Source organism: Rhipicephalus sanguineus, chromosome 11, assembly GCF_013339695.2.
Source record: "Rhipicephalus sanguineus isolate Rsan-2018 chromosome 11, BIME_Rsan_1.4, whole genome shotgun sequence".
NCBI classification, from domain to species: Eukaryota; Metazoa; Arthropoda; class Arachnida; order Ixodida; family Ixodidae; genus Rhipicephalus; species Rhipicephalus sanguineus.
In genome coordinates this window covers 143,818,270-143,841,794 of record NC_051186.1, presented here as the reverse complement: position 1 = coordinate 143,841,794, position 23,525 = coordinate 143,818,270, and the positions used below count along the sequence as shown (strand labels likewise).

The 23,525-nt window shown below is 46.9% G+C and overlaps 1 protein-coding gene across 2 annotated transcripts; it reads right to left on the bottom strand.

The window, feature by feature from the left end:
* Positions 1-8,765: 8,765 nt before the first annotated feature.
* On the bottom strand, positions 8,766-16,443 carry LOC119375575 (uncharacterized). Of its 2 annotated transcripts, none has more exons than XM_037645790.2 (4): positions 16,244-16,443; positions 14,925-15,061; positions 14,487-14,609; positions 8,766-9,223 (listed from the first exon to the last, which is right to left on the bottom strand). In XM_037645790.2, the coding sequence occupies exons 1-4, from the start codon at positions 16,419-16,421 to the stop codon at positions 9,173-9,175; spliced, it is 489 nt and encodes a 162-aa protein (XP_037501718.1). In that variant the 5' UTR covers positions 16,422-16,443; the 3' UTR covers positions 8,766-9,172. The 2 variants fall into 2 exon arrangements, with proteins under 2 accessions (XP_037501718.1, XP_037501717.1); XM_037645789.2 differs by lacking the exon at positions 8,766-9,223 and adding an exon at positions 9,421-14,357.
* Positions 16,444-23,525: the final 7,082 nt, after the last annotated feature.

The window sequence follows — 23,525 nt, the reverse complement described above, 5'->3', positions numbered from 1 at the left end:
AGTCTAGTTAGATTTGTGTACGTCCACACTGTTTTAGTATCCTCGGTGATTACTTTCTCAATCTCTTTAGTTGCTATTTCTATTTGCCTTTCTGAATAAATATTACCCTGTGGTTGCTCATATTGCCTCCTTCCTATTTTCATTTCTCTTCCAAAACTCAGCTTGATACGTTTGTGATCACTACCCAAGCTTCTGGAACCATATTCATCTATGTTCATCACCCTTAGCCTATCATACATCCTATGTGACATCAGTGCGTAATCTATCGTCGACTGCAGCCTTCCCACCTCCCATGTTATCTGCCCTTCGCACTTCTTGGTACTGTTGCAAATGATTAAATCATGCCTTTCACACATATCCAGCAGCATTCTGCCAGTTGGGTCAGTATATCCATCCATATCTTCTATGTGCGCATTCATATCTCCTAATATAATTATCTCGCACTCTTCTCCTAGTTCATCAATGTCCTTTTCTATGCACTGCACCATTTCTTGGTTTTCCTCTCTGGCTTTTGCTCCTGTCCGCAAGTATACAAAACCCAGGAGTGTCATCTGCCCTGCCACTTTCCCTTTTAGCCATAAATGTTCCCTGCACTCCTGCTTGACCCTTTGCCAGTCTGTACTTTTATGAATAAATGCCCCGATACCACCCCCCTTTCTGCTGCCTTCTGTTCTATTGCAATATTCCCATGCGTAGTCCGGATTGCTAGGTGGTTGTTCCATGTCCCTAAGATGTGTTTCTACAAACCCATATACCATCAGCTTCTCCTCCCTTAGTTGCTCTTCTATCTCTCCCCACTTCAACATATTCCTGCCACCCTGCATGTTAATATAACCTACATCTGAATTTGCTCGGCCCTGCCTACGTCGATTTCTTCTCCCCCGGACTCTACGTGTCTTGGATATTGGTGCAACTTTGAAATCGTCTACACTGGTGGCCTCAGGGTCCCCCTAAAAAAGCTGTGGCTTGGCGACCCATCCTATTACCTACCCTCCTGCCCGTGGCACCACTGTAATGAATGCCATCTTGTGCAAAAGGGCCGGGTTCGTACACGTCTTTGTTTACCTCCATTACGCTGTAGCTGAGCTGCCGGCTCATAGCTCTGATGACAGCCTCTATCACCCTCCTTTCCATACCGCCAGATTGCCCCCACACTTCTGGGATGGTGCATATTGTCACATGCACACCCTCAGAAGCTTCTCGAAGCTTACGCACCCCATCCTCTAACTGTCTCTGAAGGTTCTGGCTCTTTCCCTTCAGGACATCGTTGAGGCCAGCATGGATGATGACGAGGTTTTCACCCTCCATGCTGTCCCCCACCACTTCCTGTGCTTTGGCCAGTGCATCCGTCATGCACTTTCCTGACTGGGCCTCCACTTTTACCCTCCTGTCTGCCTTCACTGTCGTAAGGACTCCCTGCTTGACTCTGGCTACATTGGAGTCCCCCACCACTAGGACCCTTCTACGGTCCAGTCGTTCGCTTCCGGCTTGCGATTGCTGTGATCCTGTTCTCCCCCGCTGATCCCCCGTTCGCTGAGTGTCCCCGACTCGCGATAACGAGCCCGCTGCCGGTGCTCCTTGCTTTGCCCCGCCGGAAGCCTGTCGCGCCACATCGCTGTAGCTTTTTCTCCTGCTGTCGCCTATTCCTACATGTGCCACTGCAGCCCCTCCCAGGTGAAAACGCGTAAGTGGGAATCCAACTGGTTTCAACTGGTGTTAACTGGGATCAAATGGTCCCAGTTGCGGGCCAACTGGCCCCAGTTGGAAACCAACTGGTCCCAGTTGATTCCAGTTGCAACTGGTTCCAGTTAGCAGCTGGTACCAGTTACAACTCAACTGGTTCCAGTTGATTCCAATTGCAACTGGTTCCAGTTAGCAGCTGGTCCCAGTTACAACTCAACTGGCCACCAACGGGAACCATGACCAGTTGAACTGGAGGCAGCTGGTCCCAGTTGGAAACTATATCCAGTTATATTGGAAGCAAATGGTCCCAATTGTACGCTAACTCGAAGTGCGACCAGTTACTCTGGTTGTACGATTCTTCACAGTGAACGAAAAAAAAAATTGAACTCGAATCTATACGACGTAGCATTGCTGGACTTGAGCGAATGGGTTTTATCCAAGAGTTTTTTGTGTCATACTCACAGAAGGGTACCTGATCACTGGCCTAGTATTGTAAGGGGCCGTTATGAACACAGATGATAGGACGATGAGAGAATAAGAAAATAGCGTCTCATGGTTTGCGAATTAATTATCTTTTCTTGTTTAGACGTCATCCTCCTCTTCGCGTTGTACCCCATTGCAATAATATAAACAGTCTTACCTGACCTGATATGTATTTTTTAAAATCGTGTATTATCGTCGATTATATTCCGTTGAGCAAATGCGCAACACAGTGCACTCAAACGTACGCTTTCTTTAGCATCAGTACTGCTGTCATCAGCTGTTGTCAATCTTTTTACGTCCATCGCGGATACCCGCAGGCGAAGCGGGCCCGATTGACGTCGGGGTGTTTATGCTGCCGTTGTCTCACTGAGAGCATGCCTGCTCGATTGGCTTGTGTGCAGCACAGCGATTACTTCCGTACGTACGACAAAAAAAAATCGAGCAGAGCCGAGAGCTACCACTTGCGAGACTGCCGCCGACATGCTTCTACGAGTGGTGGTAGTGGTTTGAAGAGGAAAACGCGCCTAATTTCTGCAGCCCGGTCGGGACGATGCTGCACAAACGAACGCCACACTCTCTCTCTGCTCTCTCCCCAACTGCCTCGAAAGCCGTCACATCAGTTTCGTATCTCATACGCTCAAACAAATGAAGCAGTAAAGTAATGAAACATAAAGATTACACATAAAATAAACTGAAAAGAATTATTTCATGCCAATTCCGCACTATTTATTGGAAGAAAGAAGCTCGATAATAAAGGCAGAAAATTTAGAAACACAGCCATACTAGTTTCGTACACCACATGTGTACGAGGGCTAGCTGCCGACCCGAGTGGTGGAAGTGTTCTGTGGTGGTGGTCCGTGGAAGCGGTGCTTAGTTGTGCTGTTTTTCAAAAGGAAGGTGCAGTCATGGCGTGCGTAATTTAGATTTTGTCGAATTAGTGTCCGACAGTTTCATCTCTAGAAGTCTTTATGGGTGAACGCCGGACAAGTGTTTTTTCCTGTGACAACACGGATATGTGGATCCATTGTGTGCGGAATGCTGTGCAAGCCTGCACCTTGTCGGCGATGCAGCCGTTTGAAGGTAACTATATATCACTTATGCTTCGAGTGCTAGTTATTCAATATCCTAGAGAACATCTTGATATAATGCAATGCAAAGTGTTTTGAGTGTTCAGACGATGGAACACCGCATTGTAAACAAGTTCTTTCGGCACTGCTCTGTAATATGTTTGCTTAGGGGTTTGTGCGGAGTGCTTGCTAATTTTCTGCCATTTGTTTTGGAGCATCACAGAAAACGAGTGCCGTGCAATAGTATTTTGAACGGCATGCTAAATAACTATAAAGTATACTCGTGCAAATTTGTAGCTCCGTCCGCGACTTTTAAAGAAAGCGCAAAAAGGGGCCCGTATTTTGCACTGCAAATGGATATTCCCGAACCTGTTGCATCTGTAGATACATACATTCGAGTGGAAACAAAGATGCTTTCGATCCCCTTACTGCCCGTAGTTCTTATGTTTTTGGCGCTGAGGTAAGCGACTTAAAAAAAAAGCGGATTAAATCCGGCATGATCTCTGGAATAGTGTTCGTAGTGTGAATTTTTAGAAGTCTGGTCTGCTGTGTATAATAAATTGTTATGGCTATTCTGAGACATGCATGTAACATATGTTACCTCTTATTTTGCAGCAACGCTCTCCCATTGGTCACGGGTACGTGAATCTCACGGAAAAAATTCAGGATTGCCGCCAAACACTAAAAAAATTGAGTGCTGTGTAATGTTTGTAAAATAAACATTTGATGGAGTATCCAAGGTTGTTTTTTTTTATCTTGCACTGGAGCCCCAGGAATTAAATAGCCACATCAGATTTAATTTTTAATGGGAGCAGCTTCAGACAGTAGTTCCTAATGGGACACCATTTGCAACGGGCAACTGGCTCTTATTGAGATCTCAGTAAGAGCCACTGGCCCCCGCTGCGACCCACTGCCAACTGGAAATAACTGGGACCAGATCAAGTGGTTTATGGCAGGATTCCCAGTGGGGACGAGTTGTCAGTGGGTGCCAACTGGGACCAGGTCAAGTGGTTTATGGTCAAATTCCCAGTTGGGACCAGTTGCCAGTGGGTCCCAGTTGGGAAATCGGCCCCAGTGGGTCCCAACTGGGAATTTGACCATAAACCAGTTGAACTGGTCCCAGTTGGGGCCAGTTGTTTCCAGTTGCAATATTTTCACCTGGGCTAGGTCCCCTTGCCTGTTTCTGCCTGGAATTCCGTGATGCCCTTGCCTTTCGCCTCACACTGCTCGGGACCGGAGTCAAGCGCCATAAGCACCTTTACTCGCTCTTCGAGCTCGGCCCGCCTTTCCCGTTCCTTCCTTAGATCGGCCTCCATTTGTTCTACTAGGCTGGCGGTAGCCTCCCCACGCTCACGTGCCTCTCCGAGCTGCGCTTGGAGCTCAATTCTCTTTACTCGCTCCACCTTCAGCTCCCCCTTTAGCTCCTCAATGCAAGATTCCATGCGCTGCACGGCCGCCTTCACTTTCTCGCACAGCTTGCACACGAAGCTCGCCTCCTCAGCGTCGGCTAGACTTGTGAAGGCCGTCTCATCTAGGTAGCACCAGCGCGTGCATTCCCCGCACTGCACGAGATCACTGGCGCCCGTGGTTTTTTCCGTCCGCTTACCCATCGCCCGCCCGACCATCGAACAGAACACACAAAGTTCAGTCTAACACGACCGTTAATATAATTAAACAGGCGCACCCAAACACCCTACTACGGGTTAAAACTGCCGCCTACCCCGTTCACCACGTGGTCAACGTTACCGCATCGTTGGCCGTGGCGCACGGTACTCGCGTGTTACCAAAGATGCACTAAACCGCAAAATAATAGTTCTTACATCTCTACAACCCCAACAACACAACGAGCAATATAAAGAACAAATAAAAGGGAAAAAAAAACTTATCTCTTTGTACGCTGCTCCTGCACCGTCCTACACTGCACCGTCCTGCACCGTCCTACACTCACCGTCCCACACCGCCGCAGCGCCGTCTAGCGTCTGCGATGTTTCGCCACCCTTCCGGTGTGTGGGGTTCCGCGGCCGTGTATGCAGCGTATGGGCACCGTGCATACGTTAGAAGCCGCCACAGTGGCGCGCTGCCTCCAGCGCCAAAGCGGCCACGGCAGCAGATTTGGCGGGATAAGGGAGCAGACGACGCAGGCGGCGGCAAGCCACTGCGCCGTGCTTTGGTATACTTCGCTTTTCCCCCTTGCTTCCAAAAGACGTCAAATTGTTAGCAGCTGTCAGAGAACGTAGCGTTAGCGCGTGTGCTTCTTTTCGCCAGACATCGTGTATCCTGAGGCGAACGCGGCAACCTAAAATGCATGAGCTGAGGGAAGACAACGGAGGTGACGAGCCCGTTGAGCGAAACTGCGCACGTGTGACGCGGGCCGCCTCGCTCACTAAACAATCACAGCTTGTCGCCCTCGGGCTAACGCGGCAGCGAACTCAGCGGCAGCTTGAAACTGGCGATACCAGCAATTGCACTGTCACGGCCGCTGAATGAAAAAACGATTTCCATCGAACGGCCATGGCACTGCATTCGCTGCGCCGATTTCTCTAAACGGAAACCGGTAAAAACGCGTGCCCTGAGAATTCCTGTAGGTGTTATTGCACCCAACAACGCAGCAATTATTCCTGGAGTCCGGCATTCCTACGAACAGCGCAACCGACACAAAACTAACTGCCCGCGAAAATAGTTCGCGCCGTCACAGCAGGAGCGTGGAGCGAGCAGGGGTGCAATCGCGGAGCGATACTCTATGCTATATACAGTAAAACATCGGTGATACGAATCTCGCGGGGTTATCAAAAATATTCTTATCATCCGAAATTCGTATCACCAGAAAACATGGAAAATTAGTATGCGACAAAAGAAAGTTGACATACGTTATGATTCAGTGTTTCTCGGCCGCAGCGACGTCATGAACAGCCCTGAATGATTGCCAGTAAAGTTTTGAGATGTCAACGATCATACTTGTACTCGTAAATGTACGGTGCATGCGCGCGTGTGTAATTAATGAAACAGATGTGTTTTGCCCCGTGACCGCTAGTAGTCCCTTCCTAATCTTACGACGCTTTTCTGCATGACAAAAGAGTACTGCGACGAAAGTGACTTAAGAAGCGCTTTGCACACAATAGGTAGAGGCCAAGCTTCTTAGCCAAGACCGTCCGCTTCGTCTTTTAGGGTCTTCGTCCACCTTTAATAGGACTTCATGAGGGACCTGCAGCCCAAGTCTCAGTCTTGTTTCATAGAACGTCTGATTGCGGGCACATGGCTTGCATCGACGTGGCAGGCACGTGTTAACACAGTACAAAGACGCTGCTGCCTCGAGCACAGGAGCGCGCGTCAACGCGTCGGGGAAAAAAAAAAGCGCGACGTCAACTTCATCTGTAATCTAAACGCGAAGTCGCCTAAAGGCCTCCAAGATTCGCGCCCACTATCTCGGAGGCAACGACGCACCGTGGATGGTCGCGCAGTGCGCATGTCCGCGCCCGCGCGTGACTACCGGGTCTTCCGCGACAGCGCGGGCAGCACCTGTTCGTACCTGTGCGTTAGCGTACGTTCGTAGCAAACGTCGCGGGGTGCAAATCGGTTCGCAACAACCGTACTCCAATATACATTGCAGGCTAATGAGCCTTCGCCGGGACCACAGAAAAAGTCGTATCGCCCCGAAATTCGTACGAGCCGTGATCGTATCACCGAGGTTTTACTGTATTGTTCTTATCGTTCACCACCTGCGGCTGACTGATCGCGTTGACAACGCGGACGGACCGTCGCTCTGGGGTGCTATTTTGTAAGCGTTCTGTCACAGAACGGAGGCGGAGCGTTCTATGAGCTGCACGGGATTGGTCGACGCTCGATTAAAATTCAAATTCAATATGCATTGTTTAACGGTCCAAGACGTGAGAATAGCCTGTAAAAGCCATAGAACGGTCACGTGATAGCCACAGACCGGCCGGAGACCTCGTTCCGTCGACCTCCTCTCCCCGTTTTTTCGACAAAAATGGATACAAAACGGTCTTTGGACGACTTGGATTGGATCGAAACCTATGCGCGTGGGCTGAGGAGACTGGGAGAGGAAGAGCGGCTTCACGCGCTGACTGGTATTCAGCCATCTTCCTTTTGCCACAGTTTGCGAAGATAGCGGGAGACGTTGTTTTCACAACTCGACCGTCTAGGGCGGGGCTTCTGCTCCGCGACGTCATGTGTCACGTGGGAGGCAGTTTCTTTTTCACTCTTTTTTTTTTCGGTTGGATGCGCGCGGGCAGTGCCGGTTTGGCAACACTTCGTGTCTGTGTTGTCGGCGTACCCGTGCGTCTGGAGTTTGGTGTTCAGCCACTACTTTGCGTACGTAGCTGCGAGAAAGGGGGCAAATAAGAAATTAATTAATATAAGTGTGTTTAAAGCGGCTCTTCGTCCCGGGTTAGACGATGCAACCACGTACTACCTGGTACTGCGTCTTTTCTGTTTGTGTGCGTGCGTGTGTGTGTATGTGTTTTTTTATCACCATCAGAAGGGGGAAGGCCCGTTTCTAGGAGAAGCTATCGCATTGTGTGCGTGTGTGCGCACATTGTGCGTGTGCGGCTGCTCCGATGAGCGGCAATGTTGACGTAGTACGAGCGCCCATTCTTGAATTCGTACAAGCGTACGCAAGAACATATGTAAAGAGGAGTCAGACAACCTTCCCACCCGGAATGAACTCCTGGAACTACGCCCCTTACCGCTGGGCTTTTTATTTTTCTTTTCTTTTGCATGGTCGCTCAGGATCTTGAGGTTATGTATCCATCCTGTTGAGGGCCGATTATGTGATCCCTGTACCTCTCACAATTATATTCTGTGCTTGATAATGTGAGCTCGTTTGCAATATGCAACTACTGGTGTTTATCGTAGCAGAGTTTTTAGATTTCGCAATTATTGATAATTTTCAAAGCTAACCAACCAGCTGAAATGCTGAAAAGGAAATAAGTCTCAATTTATCAGCATTACGTGCATTTCATATATACACTCGGATTTGTATCTGCAGACTGCAACCTAATGAATTTGAAGGCTATCAGCCATTAACGTACGAGAAGCAAGCATGTCATTTCAGATTAGGTGGTTGGGCCTGCCTCTTCTAGCTTGATATCTACGTATAAATATTGTGCTCACATTAATGCCACTCATGCCATAAACCACTTATACTTTTTTCTATATTGTAAAAACAACTGTAAAAGCCTGCCTTGGCTTAGGTAGCGAGACTTTGTATTGCAAAACAAAAGATTACAAAATGCGGTTGCATGTTCAGGATGTGGTTACAGCTTCAGAATGGGTAAATGGGGGATACCAATAGGTTTTGGAGCCTTTTGCAATAATAACTTCACTGATTGGCTAAGTGCGGTAATAAATGTGGCATCACTTCTTACCAAAATACTTAAACTGCACCTCTAATGCACCTTTGTATAAAAAAACAAGGTGAGACACCATATCACAGCACTTGCTGATGTTGCTGGCCACTTTCCACTAGAGCTTCTTCACACACTTCTTTTGGGAGAAATAAAGCTTTGATCATCACACACTTCTGCCTGCACCAGTCAGCTTTTTCACCAAGTCCGAAAATTGTAGTATTACACGTGTCACACCTCTGTCTTACTGGATATGAAGCTTGATAAATGGGAAAGAGTGTCATATTAAGAAATTGTTGACCTTTGTGTCAGAAAAGTACAGAATTGAATTGATGTCAACACCAATGCTGTCAGGTGTTGCTTGCATTTCTCAAACAAATGAAAAAATTGGGCATGATTACAGCACATTTGACTTTTATTTACATAACACATTCTCCCACATCAATGTTCTGAGGCAGACATAGTATGTGCAACTACTGCAGTACCTATTAACACCTTCATTTACATGATATGCATATAACAACACTGTATTTGTCATGAAGTCTGTTATTATCCTCGGTATCCTGCATGAAGTTGTCAAAGTTTGATGAAAGTATAGCCACATTTGATAATGGATGCATGAAGAAACTATGGATTAGAAAAAATAGACTTAGGCAACTACAGCATGTACATACATATTATATCGACACTGTGCAATCATGACAAGTCCCTCTCAAAGAACAGTTGTTCCTTTAGCCTCTTGCTGGAAGTTTAGCAGCCTTGGGTCTATTCTTGATCAGCAGCTTAACCTTCCTTTAAGCGTGTTACCAATGACTAGTGCATGATTATTTATTTTTATTATTATTTACATAGTTCCTGCAACGCCGTAGTGGCATTACTGCAGGGGGGTATACATAGGAAGTCAATATTGTTGGTAACATTTCTGCGATAAGACGCCAAACATAGTGAAAAATTCAATTATAACAACATATAACAATTAAAATAAAAAACATATTTTAGTACAATATTGCACATGACAAACAGGTACAAAAAGAGAAATACCTATGTCACAATTTCACAACGATGAGAAAAAAGCACTGTTGTCACTCAAGTTCACTATACCTTCGGGAAGTTCATTCCAGTCTCTAATTGTTTTTAAAAAGAAGGAGTTGGCAAAAGTAGTGGTTTTGTATGCGTATTCTCGTATTTTATGTGAGTGTTGGCATCTTGTGGAACGATATGTTGGTGCTAGTAGGTATTCAGACTTATTAATTCCTGTTAGGTTATAATATATGCTATGCAGAAGTTTTAATCGAAGTTTCCGTCTTCTAGATTTTAGAGTTTCCCAGCCTAATGTGGCCTTTATTTCTGACATACTAGCGAATGGGTCGTAGTTGTTGCTGACGAAACGGGCTGCCTGGTTTTGGACTTTTTCTATTGTTTTTGCAAGATACTTTTAAGCCGGGTCCCAGATAACACAAGCATATTCAAGTATAGACCTTACATGAAGGAAGTAAAGAGTTTCTTTCACCTCTTTTGTTGCACAATGAAAGTTTCTACGAATAAAAAACAACATTCTACTAGCCTTTGAGATCATTTGGTCTATGTGTCTGTTCTATTGGAATGATTCTTTCAAGTAAATTCCTAAATATTTACACTCAGGCACTTTTTTGACTGCCTCGCCATTAATACTGTATGTGCACTGGATTTCTGAAATGTTCTTTGCAAAGCTGATGTGGCTGCACTTCGAGATATTTAAGCACATATTCCACGTGGAGCACCAATGTGTTACCGTGTTTAAGTCATCTTGCAATAATTCAGTGTCTGCGATTGAAGTAATGTGACGGTAGATGACGCAATCGTCTGCGAATAATTTTATGCAAGATTTTATGTTATATGCTATGTCATTTATATAAACCAAAAATAACAGCGGACCTAGAACGCTACCTTGTGGCACGCCTGAAGTCACGTTTACATATGAAGACGTTTTAGAATTTAAAACAACACACTGTTTACGACCACTTAAGTAATTCCGTAGCCAGGTTTGCAGCTTAGCATTAATATTCAATGAAGCCAGTTTAATATCTAACAGATTATGTGGGACCGTATCAAATGCCTTGCGAAAATCGAGAAATAATGCATCAACAATGTTGTTACGGTCAAGCGCAGTCAGTACGTCATGCTGAAATTCAGTTAGTTGTGTGACGCATGAACGACCCTGCCGAAATCCATGCTGGGAGTGGGCAAAAAAATGAGTATATTCGAGATATTTGAACAATGCGCTATAAATAACGTGTTCTAATAATTTGCAACAGGTTGAAATTAAGGATATGGGACGATAATTTTGTACATGCTTTTTGCTTCCTGCCTTGTGCACAGGAACCACATTGGCTGTTTTCCAATCCCTTGGAATAACGCCGGTGTCTAGAGACAACTTGTACATTATGCATAAATATTGTGCAATAATAACGTGACACTTTTTAAGTACATGAGATGATATACCGTCAGGCCCTGTAGCCTTAGAGGTGTCCAGAGTACGCAGCAGACTATCCAAACCAGTGTAATCGATTTCAATTTCCGCCATTTCATTGCCAATATTTTTAGAAGGTAGCATTGGAGAGTGTTCAGTCCTTTTTGAAAACACTGACTGAAAATAGGCGTTAAATGCTTCAGCTTTCTCCAAGTCATCCGTTATAGTTTTTTCCTCGGTTAAAAGGTCAGGGATAGCTGTGTCATCTTTTCTGTTGCTCTTGACGTACTTCCAAAAGAATTTTGGATTACACTTCAAGTCTGTGTTTAGCTTGTCAAAGAAGACACGCTTTGCCTGTTTTAGTTTTAACTTAAGCTCTTTGTTTACACTTTTGAGCTTTGTTTCATTTAGTGCTGTTCTCTTTTTAAGAAACCTTTTATGGGCATTCGCTGCTTTTCTAACAAGTTTGCGTATCTCAGAGTTGAACCAGGGTTTGTGCCTCTTTCTGCATCTTAAACACCTCTGAGGTACGTACATATTCACCAGCTCTGTAATCTTGTCACGGAAAATTTGCCACAATTCATCCATGCCACATGACTCCGATATGCATAAAAAAGTGGGATAATACAAGACCAGCTCTTCGGAAATGGCGTTAAAGTCCCCTCTGTCGTACATGAAAACATTTCGAGGGGTTTGCTTACACGCAGGTATTCTAGAAACGTTTAACTCTGCAACAACGCAATTATGATCACTAATTCCTGGACATACATTTGTGTGAACAATAACATTTTCGTCATTGCTTAGTAAAAGATCTAATAAAGCGTTAAACCGTGTTGGTTCGTTCACATATTGTTGTAGCCCATAGACGCTCATTAGTTCTGAAAAGGCAGAACAATTTCGATTTTTCTGTGGGGCTACACAGATACCACTAAAATGATACCACTAAAAGACTTCTATTTGAGCTCTTGAAACGTGAACAAGCAAAGCTCCAAGTAACAAACTTGTAACAGGGAACAGGCTGAATGCTTGGTCTTAACAGTGCCTAAAGACCTCTCTGCATTCAAAAATTTTGATTGTTTATTTTATTCACTCCATTAAGCATGGTGACATTAACTAAAAATAATTTCTCTGAAGTTACAGTGCCATATGAGCACTCCCGGCATACAAAAATTCTGATAGTTTATTTTATCTACTCTATTAAGCAATGTGACATAAACTAAGAATAATTTCTCTGAAGTTACAGTGCCATGAGCCCTCCCGGCATACAAAAATTCTGATAGTTTATTTTATCTGGTCTATTAAGCATGGTGACATTAACTAAAAATAATTCCTCTGAGGTTAGCAACGCCTTCTCCGTTTTGGCAGTGGCTTTAATGATGAACAACCCTTTGTCGGAGAGCCCCTAATTTGCAAGCCAGAGGTCTGTGGCACAGCATTTGCCAAAACAGTAAAGCTGGACTCGAGAAAGCTCTTCACTCTATCCAACGCTTCAACCTCATCACAGTAATGAAGAAGTGAATTACATTTGTCCCACTGTGCTCTAATATCCTTTCGCAGTTGTGAAATATTTGCTTGTGATGCATTTGTTTGAGTAAGTTCAGACTCCGTGAGCACTGCTGGAGAGGCGACATCATTGTCACTCTGTTCAATGCATGGTTCTATTCCTGAATGCTGCAATGTCATCTGTGGCCCATCAAGGTAATCTTGTGGCAAAGATAGAAAGGACCACCCTTCAACATGGTCAAAAACAGCACAGAAGTGCTTGCAGGGATACTTGCTCTTTGCAAAATCCAAGCAGCTGCAGCATGGTGTGTTGAAGTCAACTGTGTGCTTGTCTACACTGCAACTTTCAGAACGAACTGCAAATGTTCCTTTGACACAGAGCTCCTCTATGTCAGCAAGTGTGTACTCCACAGCATTCATATGCCTCCTCAACATGTGTTTTACAAAACTATGAGGCCTGCCATGCAGATATGACGGAACATTTTCATTCCACTGTCTATAAAGTGCGGATTGTTTCATGGTTACTTGATGATACTTTTTTTCATTGTGAGGTAGATAGTTGACAACAAGAACATTTATCAGAGACGTAAGTGATCGTTTCCCACTAGCACTTTTGGTGTACTGTGTTTTCAGCACTTTGTTCTGAGCCTCTATGCCATTGTTGGTGCTCAGCACTACGTCGAAACCTAGACGGTAAAAGGCTACCCAGAGCTCTTTGACGGGCAGCCACACAGTTTCAAAATAATTTTGAAGCTTCTCATTCTTCCAGTGGACAGAGTTAACAAGGTCCTCCTTGGCCTTTTCAAAATGCTCCTCACTTTGTGAATTGGCAACCTGCTTCATCAGATCCAAGACATCATTTGGATGTTCAACATTATTTTCTCTCCGACGAAGCCATCTATTCCACGCCTGGAGTCTGTGAAAGTCACATAAAGATATGCGACTGTTCGGAAATGCCTCACGTATCGCACCTATTTCGGCTTGACTGAAATCAACCATCCAGTACTCTGGAGAAATGCCACCAGACCACTCTTTAAAGATGTTCAGGGCCTCTGCAATACAATACGAAGTCTCGAACTGCACAATGAACACTCCTACTGTCGTGTATCCCACTGGTGTTTTTACAACAAGAAGAAACAAGGGTAAAGCATAATCACTTGTTTTATGCGTGGCATCCAAACAGACAACAGAAGTGCCATATTTGACAATCATCTCTTTCATAAACTTTGTCTGATAACAGAAAAGAAGTGTCTGTTCACATTCACTGGCCACCATCTCTTCGACATTGTCAGTGACAATGCAAGGTTTCTCAGAGCTTCCTGCTGAATGTGGTCTATAAAAGACGTGCGTTTCTGGCTGCTCTGTCCTAATCTTTTTGGTTAAAATAGCAGCATTTTCTTGGTCAACTGTATTGAACCGGTCTTTCTTAAGTGCAGCTTGCACATGATTGTTGATGTCTGCATGTGTTGGGAAGTATGCCCTGCTGCTGCTGTTCGGTTTTTCTTTTTCGGCAAAAAGCACATCATGCACATAGTACCGCAGACATTTATCTATGTCCGACACAGATGTGATACCCTCTCGCACAAGGTCATGGATACGCAGTACTACATCTTTGTCGACAGTTTGGCTGAATGCTTCAATTTCACCAAAACCATGGTTGGTATGCACACAAAAGTCCGAAATTGCTATATATATTCTTTTCTCAGTATCAATACTTTCCCCACATCGGAGATCTTCTTCCAACTCCCTCGCTGTGTCGGCCTTCATGTTATTCTTTTTTATCCGTCCACATGGCTGGGGCAGCTCAACCTAGGAAAAAAGTCCTTAGTTTCAAATATATATTTGCCTCAGCTAGACATCATGAGTACATATCATGCCAGCTCATGGGCGTGGAAATACATGCTTACACTTTAAAAAGTCAGCACATTTATAACCTACCTTGCTTTTGGGATACAGTTCAATGTACTTGAAGTTCATTACGGCTCGACATCCTTTCTTTTTAGTTCCCTGCAGCTGCAGCCTTTTCTTTTTGATGGCTTGCCAGTCTGCAGTTGTGTCTTTCTGTACAAGGTAAATAAAGGAAGGATTGGTAGTGGAGGTCCAAGGGCTTATGCTTACAATATATTTCTTAATCACCTATTTACACCGAGCAATAGAAACTGGGTCAAATGAAGCCATAATATGGTGCAAATCCAGGGCCTGTATATTGATTATGGCCTTTTCAATAACATGCCTTCAGCTTTCACTGTACATTTCACCATCTGATATTTTATTATTGGTAATATAGGCAATGAATGCCTGAAAAAACCAAGCCATAATATCATATTTGCAATGTTTTTTTTCTGTTTTCTTTTTTTTCTGTTTCAAGATACGTACTTTGTGCTGTGCATCAGACTTTTTGTAGTACTCTTCTCCGAAGATGCACTGTTTTGTTGCATCCCCAAGCACTCGGAACGGCACAAGGTCCAAATGAATTGGAACACCGCCGTTTACTGTGCTGAACACAACTTTACCTGCGAAGAAAAGCATATAAGTGCATTAGCTTTCTCTTTTTATGAAACTCCACATGGCAATTCACTACACCTAGCTCATAATGCCTAACTTACTGCATGTTCGCTTCACGCTTTTAATAATGCAACAGAATTTTTTTGCTTAATTGGCTCAGAGGTCCATCGTGGATATGAATACTGAGTCATGCGACCAAGTGAAGACATCATGACATGGCTGTTATGACACACTCTCGATGCAGGTAAAAAAAGTAACTTCGATTGATTTCTCATTTCTCGGAAGGTTCCTACAAGCGTACTTTACAACTATAGTGTCTGGCTGCGACCGAAATGGCAAAGTGACGCACGTACAACAACGGTTGAAGAGAGTACTAAAAGAGAGCACCCTTTGTATCCTCTCTCCAATCGTCGTCATGCTGTTGCTCTTTATCGTTCCAATATTTTACAATTCATAGTTTGAAAAACGTCTTTTTAATTATGTGACATCACCAACAAAAAAGAATACGCACGGCGAAACTTCGCTTCCCTTAATAGAGAACTTTGCGCATGCTTATGCTTGCCAGTAAATTTTTTAGACGTAGGTGACCACACCGGTACTCCTAATTACAGCGCGTACCTGTACTCAATAACTATGATATGATCCGCGAAAGCGAGTGCCTTTCCCTCAGCACGCTTCACCGCATGCATCATTGTAAGGCGGCGAGGCTAACTTTGCGTATGCTGCAGAGTGACAATATATCGAGTACATACATCGATAGATAGAGATATGCCGAACCGTTAATACCAAAGCCCACACACAAACTCGGCGGCCTCTCCTCCTATCAGTGGATAGTGGGGAGGGTTCAGCGGCGACTTTGCTCCTCAATTAAAGTCAGAAAATTTTTATTACCGCGCTGTCCTCCGTTATTTTTGTTTTGCGGTGGACTTGGGGTTGTTAAATCTATCAGTAGATTTATTTACGGCCGTGCCCGCGCGATCGGGATGACTGGCAAGAAGTGGGGAGTACCCCGAGCAATACGGGAGAGCCGCGTCCAACCCTCCCAAATATTTCAATAAATCGTATCGGGTAAATTCAAGTCAAAAATAAAGTGAATGGAGATCAAAATTAAATGATCGTGCAGCCGCGCTCAGCCAGAGTTTCCCAATATAACAGCGGTGGGAATCGCCGTCACAAGTCAGATAACTCACCCGCCTTTCTGCGTGATGAACGAACAGCAAATTTCAGGTTGGCAGCAGCCAGCGATCGTTCCAGTTGTTTCACCTCTTCTTCCGATTTTAGGTATCCAGACCAAATGCCATCTTCATGCTTTAAGTCCTGCAAGTGCCTTCTGAGAATAGGCTCCTGAACATCAACAGTACTGCTCATCGTCGACACGCAGATTTGATCGCACTACGCAGAAAAGCTAACAGGACTCACGCAGCCGGATGAGTGGTTTCGGAATCGCTCGCGCCAAACCAGTCAAACTAGGTCGGACCGGTGGGACAGGGAGAGGGCGGCGAGCGCGCGCGCCTCCTCCCCCCACCCCTACAAAAAAAAATAGAAAAAGAAACTGCCTCGCACGTGACACATGACGTCGCGGAGCAGAAGCCCCGCCCTAGACGGGCGAGTTGTGAAAACAACGTCTCGCCTCCCGAAGTACAGTGGCTAGAATACTAGAAGTGTGATCACCGCCAAGCGGCTGCAATAGGAGGTAGTGACGCCGCCTTGCGATGTTTCCGCTAGGTGGCGCGCGCTGTCGTATACACGTCAGGCTCTCAGGTTGCGCACGTTGTTCAATGCTGGAACTCGCCGGTTAGACGTGATTCTTTTGCCTGTTTACGCTGTTCTTTCGTGCTACATTTGCTGGTCGGACAGCCTTGTCGTGTTTACGTTATGTCTTTTGCGGAGTGTGTGCCATGAGCAGACGTCAGAGCCACTGTTTTGTGCCCAGATGCTCAACTGGGTACAAATCGTGCAAGCAGAAGCTTTCATTGTTTGGAGTCCCGAAGACGACCATTTGTTCCAGCAGTGGCAGCGTAATATACCAAGAGCAGACGAGCCTTTGGAAAAGAATGCTGCCGTTCCAATCCCCGAGATCCAATCGAAAAGCTATTCGGGATGATTCGTCAGTTATCCGGGTGCAATGATCATCCCACATCGACCCAGTTCCTTGCTGCCGTGAATTCCCTTAGCTTTTGCAATTTGGTAAAAGCACCAGACACGGGCAACTGTGCAGGTGACACACTTACGTCATTAGTTGGAACTGATGAAGTGGCCATCCATGTTGACAATTTACTGGACACTGGAAACCTGGACGAATATTCAAGTGTACTACAGGCATCGACTCTCCTTTCTGACCATGTGTATCCTGTGCAAGTCAGTGACGGGAGACTGGTGTACTATTTGGCCGGCTATGTGGCACGGAGGAAACTTATGGCAACGAAATGCCAGGACTGTTTTGAGCAGGTGCTCAAATCCCTCGAGAACGCAGATAAGGATCTTGCGTCATTCACAGCATTCTGTGATGTTGGAGGGCTTTTGTACCTGTCACCTGAACTAATTTCATTTATTTTTCACCTGAACTATTTTCAATATTTTTCGGGGGGGGGGGGGGGGTTCAACCATACTTTATGTATGTTCGTGCGTGCGTTTGTATCTGTGCGTGCCTATATACGCAAGCAAAACTGAAAAATTTCGGGGGGGGGGGGGGGGTTGAACCCCCCCGAACCCCCCCCCCCCCCTTGGCTACGCCCCTGAAAGGGACACTATAGTTGAACTTCTTAACTCAATGCAGACCATACCATCCGTATAGTGTGCGACGCACACAAGCAAGATCTGACGAGCAACATAATCAAGTTTTTTGTTCTCACACGGCTTCACTTCTTCGCGAAATCTCTAAACAAACAGAGAAGTTCTGCAAGAGAAAGATCAAAGCACTTCAAGTTTCGAAGGGCGATGTTATGTGCATCACCCTGTAATGTGCTAGCTTTCTTCCCTACTTTGATTCCCCCAACTTTAAATAAATTGTGTAAGAAGAGTAAAATACTCTCCGATTTTCTGTGCAGTTGTTAATTGAAAAATATTTCCACTGTGAATACGCAAGAATACTTAAGTTCTTGAAAACTATCTCATGCAAAATGTTAGGTATACTGTATAACAACATGAAGAAAATTGATATCAATGTCATAGTAGCACTTTTCTTTCGTGCTTCTTGAGGTTGCTTATAACCTTGTGATATGGCAATCCCCCCAAAATGTTAATCAGTTACATTTCTCAGCATCAAGGAACGATCGCAACCAGTGGCAAACTTAGCTGGCCGCGATGTTTGCGAACGATGTAAAGCTTCACTTATGATACTGTGCGTACGGTCATACCATACGGTGATAATGTTTGATAATATCTGCCGCAAATTTCATTTCTTTATGAGGCACTTACGCCCTGCATCATAGTAGAGACACTAATAAAAATTTACGGCGCAAACAAAACCATATGAGCCACAAATCAGCCTTGACATGGCAGCTTCGCTGCAGCGAGCCGAGCGAGCGACGTGTAAGCTACAACCAGCGCCACCTAGACAGCGCCGGTCGAGGCATCGGTGGAGAGCGTCAGCGCAGGCGGCGCGGTCTTCACACTTCCCTATTCTAGCCACTGTACCCGAAGATAGCGTCTCCGTTCTCGTTCATGCCATTACGTGTCGCCTGCGTGGCTGCTGCAGTCACGCAGAAACGAAGCCCCGAGGTAGAAGATGCGTTGAGGTGATGACGGAAGAGGAGTTTCGGCGGCACTTTCGTCTGAATAACGGTTCGAGTGCTGGCGCTGTTCAAATATTACTACAAATGGACAAATACTAGAAGCATTGGTTGGAACAGCGTGGTAGCCAGCGCCACTATCAACCGTCTCTCGAAACTGTGACACCACCTCGCGCCATGTCAAGATGCTAACACAAATAAATTGTTGAAGTAATCGCGTTCTTCAGTTTAAAGCTTCGAGAAACAATGTCAGACAATATTAATGCTCATCTATAATAATTTCATATTTTATCGTGCGCTGAAAACATTCTCAAATTCCTTAGCTAGCTATTGGCTGATTGCTCCCTCTCGTTCTTCCGTTCGGTCCCGCCTCCGTTCTGTGACAGAACGCGTACAAAATAGCCCCCCTGGTCACTGGCCAAGCGCGAAAAGCACGAAAAGTATAGCCATCGTAAAAGGCATAGTTCCTCCATTTCACCCCATTGCGAGCGCGTGAGAGCATCCCGCCAAACCCACGTGCGCCAAACCTGCGCTTCTTGCCGCTAGGAACGCCTTCACTCGGGAAGCGGAGTTACGTATGCACGGAGCCTATACGCTCACTTCACAAGGTACTGCTGTTCTTCGCGGTACACGGGCAAAACAGAGCAACGCTTCGCGAGTGTAAAGGCGCTGGTAAATAATCGCTTAGCTGTCAGCTTCAAAATGGCTAAACAGCAAGCAGCGGCGGCCCACGAGACGTTCCCGCAGCAGCGCCGACGATGAGTATAGAATGCCAATGCAGTTCGTAATCAGCATCTGTAAATTGGTAATTGCTTTGTATATTTTGTTATATCTGGTTTTGTGTGGTTCTTGGAATATGGCACTATAAGAGAGCGTTAACATTTAGGACAACCCTCGAAGCAATCGGAGAAACGTAAATGAAGACGAGCGAACACGTAGGCCATTGTCCGGCTGCGCGCATTTGTGTTTAAGATGACTCCCGGGTTTCCGTGCCGTGATTATTCAAGTTAAACGTAACTCTAATCCTTAACAGACCATTTGGTTCCGCTTGGCACGTTGCAATACAATGTTCATGGAACGACAGCACAAACACCGATGCCTGTGTTGATTCGTGTCGCCGTCGTAGTTAAAAGCTTGTGGCCTCTGATCGATGCACAGGATAAGAAACAGATGTACGACGGGTGAGCTCAAAATTCGGCGTAGAAACAACACGATGATAAAATGAAAACAAGCCTGTTGCACATCTGGAAGCATGGCACTAGTTCGCTTGGGCGCGAGCCGCCGCCACTAGCGATACGCCGAAAGGGCGCCCATTTTTGGTAACATTATTGTCAGTTTGTTTTCTGGCGAGTATTTGAGAAGCATTACGACGAGCACACGTGTCCAGGTAACGACCTGGCTTTAACAAACGTGGGCCGATTGTTCACGGCACCAGGTTACCGCGCGAAAAAAAAAAAAAAAGTGCGGTTGTCATAACGCTACCCCAGTTATCGTCAGAAAATTGACAAGTCGAGAAAGAACGTGCTCTCGATGAAACGTTAAAGACGCCTAGCTACGCCAAAGCACACATGTCATGCGGCCCTTTCTGTCATGTAGATTGGATAGTGCTAATTCGATAATCTCGAAATTGCACGCACTAAGATGGAACATTTTCTAGCCGCAAACATTGTAAATCATGTGCTGTAGCATAGAAATTAGAGAGGTTGATGTTATGCGAGAACAACTCTTGGCCAAACATGTTGTATATTATGTGGGGATCGAGAGCTCCTACCTTGCGCCTCGTTCCCCAGCTGCCGCGCGCGTGCCGGCCGCGTAGCCCGGGCGCACTTAGGCACCGGCAATCGCCAAGATGGCGGCCAGGGCGCCTCTTTGTCTGGGCGAGCCAAGCGTCGGCTCCGTCCCGCGCTGGCATGTCCGGGCACGCTACGCTGGCGCGCTGCGCGGGCCTACGTCACAACGCAGCGCCATTCCCCATTGGGCCGCTGGTGACATCCTCCTCTCCTACGAGCTAAGATGCGCCCAACGATTCGCTCGTGGCGGCAGATGCTCTCAGGCTAGGGATGGGCAAAGCGGCTCACTTGAGTGAGCGGCTCCGAACGGCTCAGCTCACTTAAAGGGATACTGAACAAAATTTTCGCCGCCGAGATAAATGACTCAATTGAAAGATTGGGCGCTGAAATTTGTTGAAACAACCTTCATTTCAGCCAGAGACTAGCAGAAAATAATGAATTTAATGCATTTTTCGCGAATTGGCGCGTCTAGCGGCCGCGCCGCGAACTAGAGAGGAAGTGACGCGAAACTCCGCGGATAGTGACTCGCCAACCGTGCTCGCAGCAAAATCGCTTACCAATCGACATGGCAAGCCGCCACCCGCTGCCGCGCTATGGTCTAGCCACCATAGCCGCGCGTCTCTCTCAAAACGTGTTTTCACGGTCGGGAAGGTGTTCTCCGTGCGTATACCGTGCGTGTTCTCAACCGGCAGCCAACGACGCCATTGCCGCGCTCTCGGCCGTATATTTGTTTTCTCAAGCGGAGCTTGCGCCCACGTCTACGAATTTGCCGTCTGTGTTGTGTGCTGCTACGTAATGTGAACGGTGAAGCACCTGACACAACGCATAATGCCTCAACGCTGTTCTGCGCTAGGGTGCGCCCTGTCAAACCTTTCCAACAGAGCCGAAGCTTCGAAGGATACGGATTCGCGCTGCGCGCCCATCGCAGCCAACGTGGGTGCCTTCAAAGCGTGACTTTTTGTGCTCCGAACACTTCGAGGATAGTGACTATGAGTTACTGTGTAAATTGCTGGTCCCGGCTGCCGACCCACGTTGGGCTACGGCGGCTCGTCTGGCTCGTCGTCCTTGCTGTCGCTTGACACAGTAGAACGGTCACACGCATATGGTTGTATTTGGCGCATCCGTTTTGGAGGCCTGTCGAACTCGGAGTCGCAATGACCGCTCGTGGAACCACTGTCACTCGCGCCTTGCATCTTTGCGCTCTCGCGACACGCTCGGTACCAGCGGTTTTTGAGGAATAAGCGCTATTTTCTTTCCTGTGTGGGGAAAAGAGGACAAGGCTCAGCGCCACACCAGCCACCCTCAGTTCTTGAGAGGAGAGGGGGAGAAAGGGAAGTGGCAGGGCAGGAGAGAGCGTGCCGGTTGCCCCCCTCTTGCTGGAGCACTCGACGTCACGTCCGCCGACAAGCGCAGTGGCATGCAGCCGCCGCGCTCTCACAATCCACGAAAAATACGGCCAACTGCTCGAAATTACGTGAAATAAACGCTGCGTACAGGAACAGTCGTGTCGTCCGAGTCGAATGTAAGTGTTTTCGTAGCTTTTTCAAATTTTTGTTCAGTATCCCTTTAAGTGAACCGGCTCATTTGAACGGCTCACCGGTTCACCTAAATCGACGGAGGAAGGGAAAACACTAGGAGGGAGAGGCGGCAAGAAGGAGGCTACCTCCCCCCTGCCTTCCCCCTCCTCCTCCTGGGATTTCGCGGCGTGAGCTGGTCGCTGCTGGATGCCTCCGCTCCCCCCCCCCCCCTTTCGCTTATATATGCACCCCTCTGCAAAATGTTCTGGAGACGCAATTGAGTGCCACGTGCTTCCGCGTGACTCGGGAAGCCTAGAGTTATTGTATAGATTGTATATGCTCCCTACCGTAGGGGGGTACTTGCCCTCGCACATGAAGGCTCCCTACGTAGCGTACCTCTCTCAAGGAACGCGAACTCGAACGAAGCGGCTCGACCGGTTCAACGAACAACACCTAGTGGCGTTGGTTCAACACGGCTCACTGAGCGAGAGAGAACCGGCTACCGACAATGCACTACTGTACCGCCACCTTAACCACCCGGCTCATGCGCTCACCGGCTCTCCGCTCATCCCCGGCTCTCTGAGCATCTGAGCAGATCGATTCAGCACGGCTCACTGAACGAGCGAGAACCGGCTTTCCCCCTTTCCCAAAGAACCGCCGCTCACTTTTACTGAGCTGTGGATCACCCGCTCTTTAAAAAGAGCCGCTCAAAAGAGCCGGCTCGCTCCTGAGCGACCCATCTCTATCTCAGGCTAGCACGAGAGGTTGACGCGCTGCTCTAGCAGGCGGCTTCTCGTTCGTGTGCTCGACCGCTGCCCTTTGTGTGGTAGTCTTAGCGCCGCTGGCAAGCGTACTTGCTCGGTCTTGCGGAGTTCCCTATACGGCCTGCAAGCCCGTGAGTGTCGCACTGTGCTGCATCTTGGGTTAATAAACCCGTTGTTGTTGTTACCCTGCCTCGTGCGTGGTTTCTGCGCCGTGTCGGAGAAAACGACGAACCCGGCCTCAGCGTCGTCACACGCAGCGGCAGTGAAGAACGTCGCGTCCCTACACGGTCGAGCTCGTAGGTAAGCCTAGTGCAAACCTATCTCCACATAACTGGCGCCCAGCTTGGTTTCGGCATGGCTTCAGAGCAGACCCCCTCGAGGCGCTCGTTCCTGTTCGATCCTGTGGCGAAGGACTTGATCTCGTTCGAGGCGGACGGCTGCGACAGCACGGGGTACGGCTCTCTCGGCGACCCTCTGTTTTCGTTCACCGGGAGAGATCCCTTTTTCGGGGCCCCTTACAGTGATGCGAGCCGCTTGAACGGGGACCACAGTCCTAGCCAAGCCAGTAACGGGCTGTATCAGCTGTTCGAGACTCACGCACTTACGGGCCCGTCCCCGGCGCAGTCTCCGCTCGCTGGCCTTTCCTTGTCAGCAGCGCAGTTGACGGCCC

Excerpts from the sequence above, each read along its gene's own strand:
- LOC119375575 (XM_037645789.2), bottom strand. The coding sequence starts at position 16,421 with ATGAGCAGTACTGTTGATGTTCAGGAGCCTATTCTCAGAAGGCACTTG. Across the intron at positions 15,062-16,243 it reads TTCATCACGCAGAAAGGCGG|GTAAAGTTGTGTTCAGCACA; the intron begins GTGAGTTATCTG and ends TTTTCTTCGCAG. Across the intron at positions 14,358-14,486 it reads AACTGTATCCCAAAAGCAAG|GTTGAGCTGCCCCAGCCATG; the intron begins GTAGGTTATAAA and ends CTTTTTTCCTAG.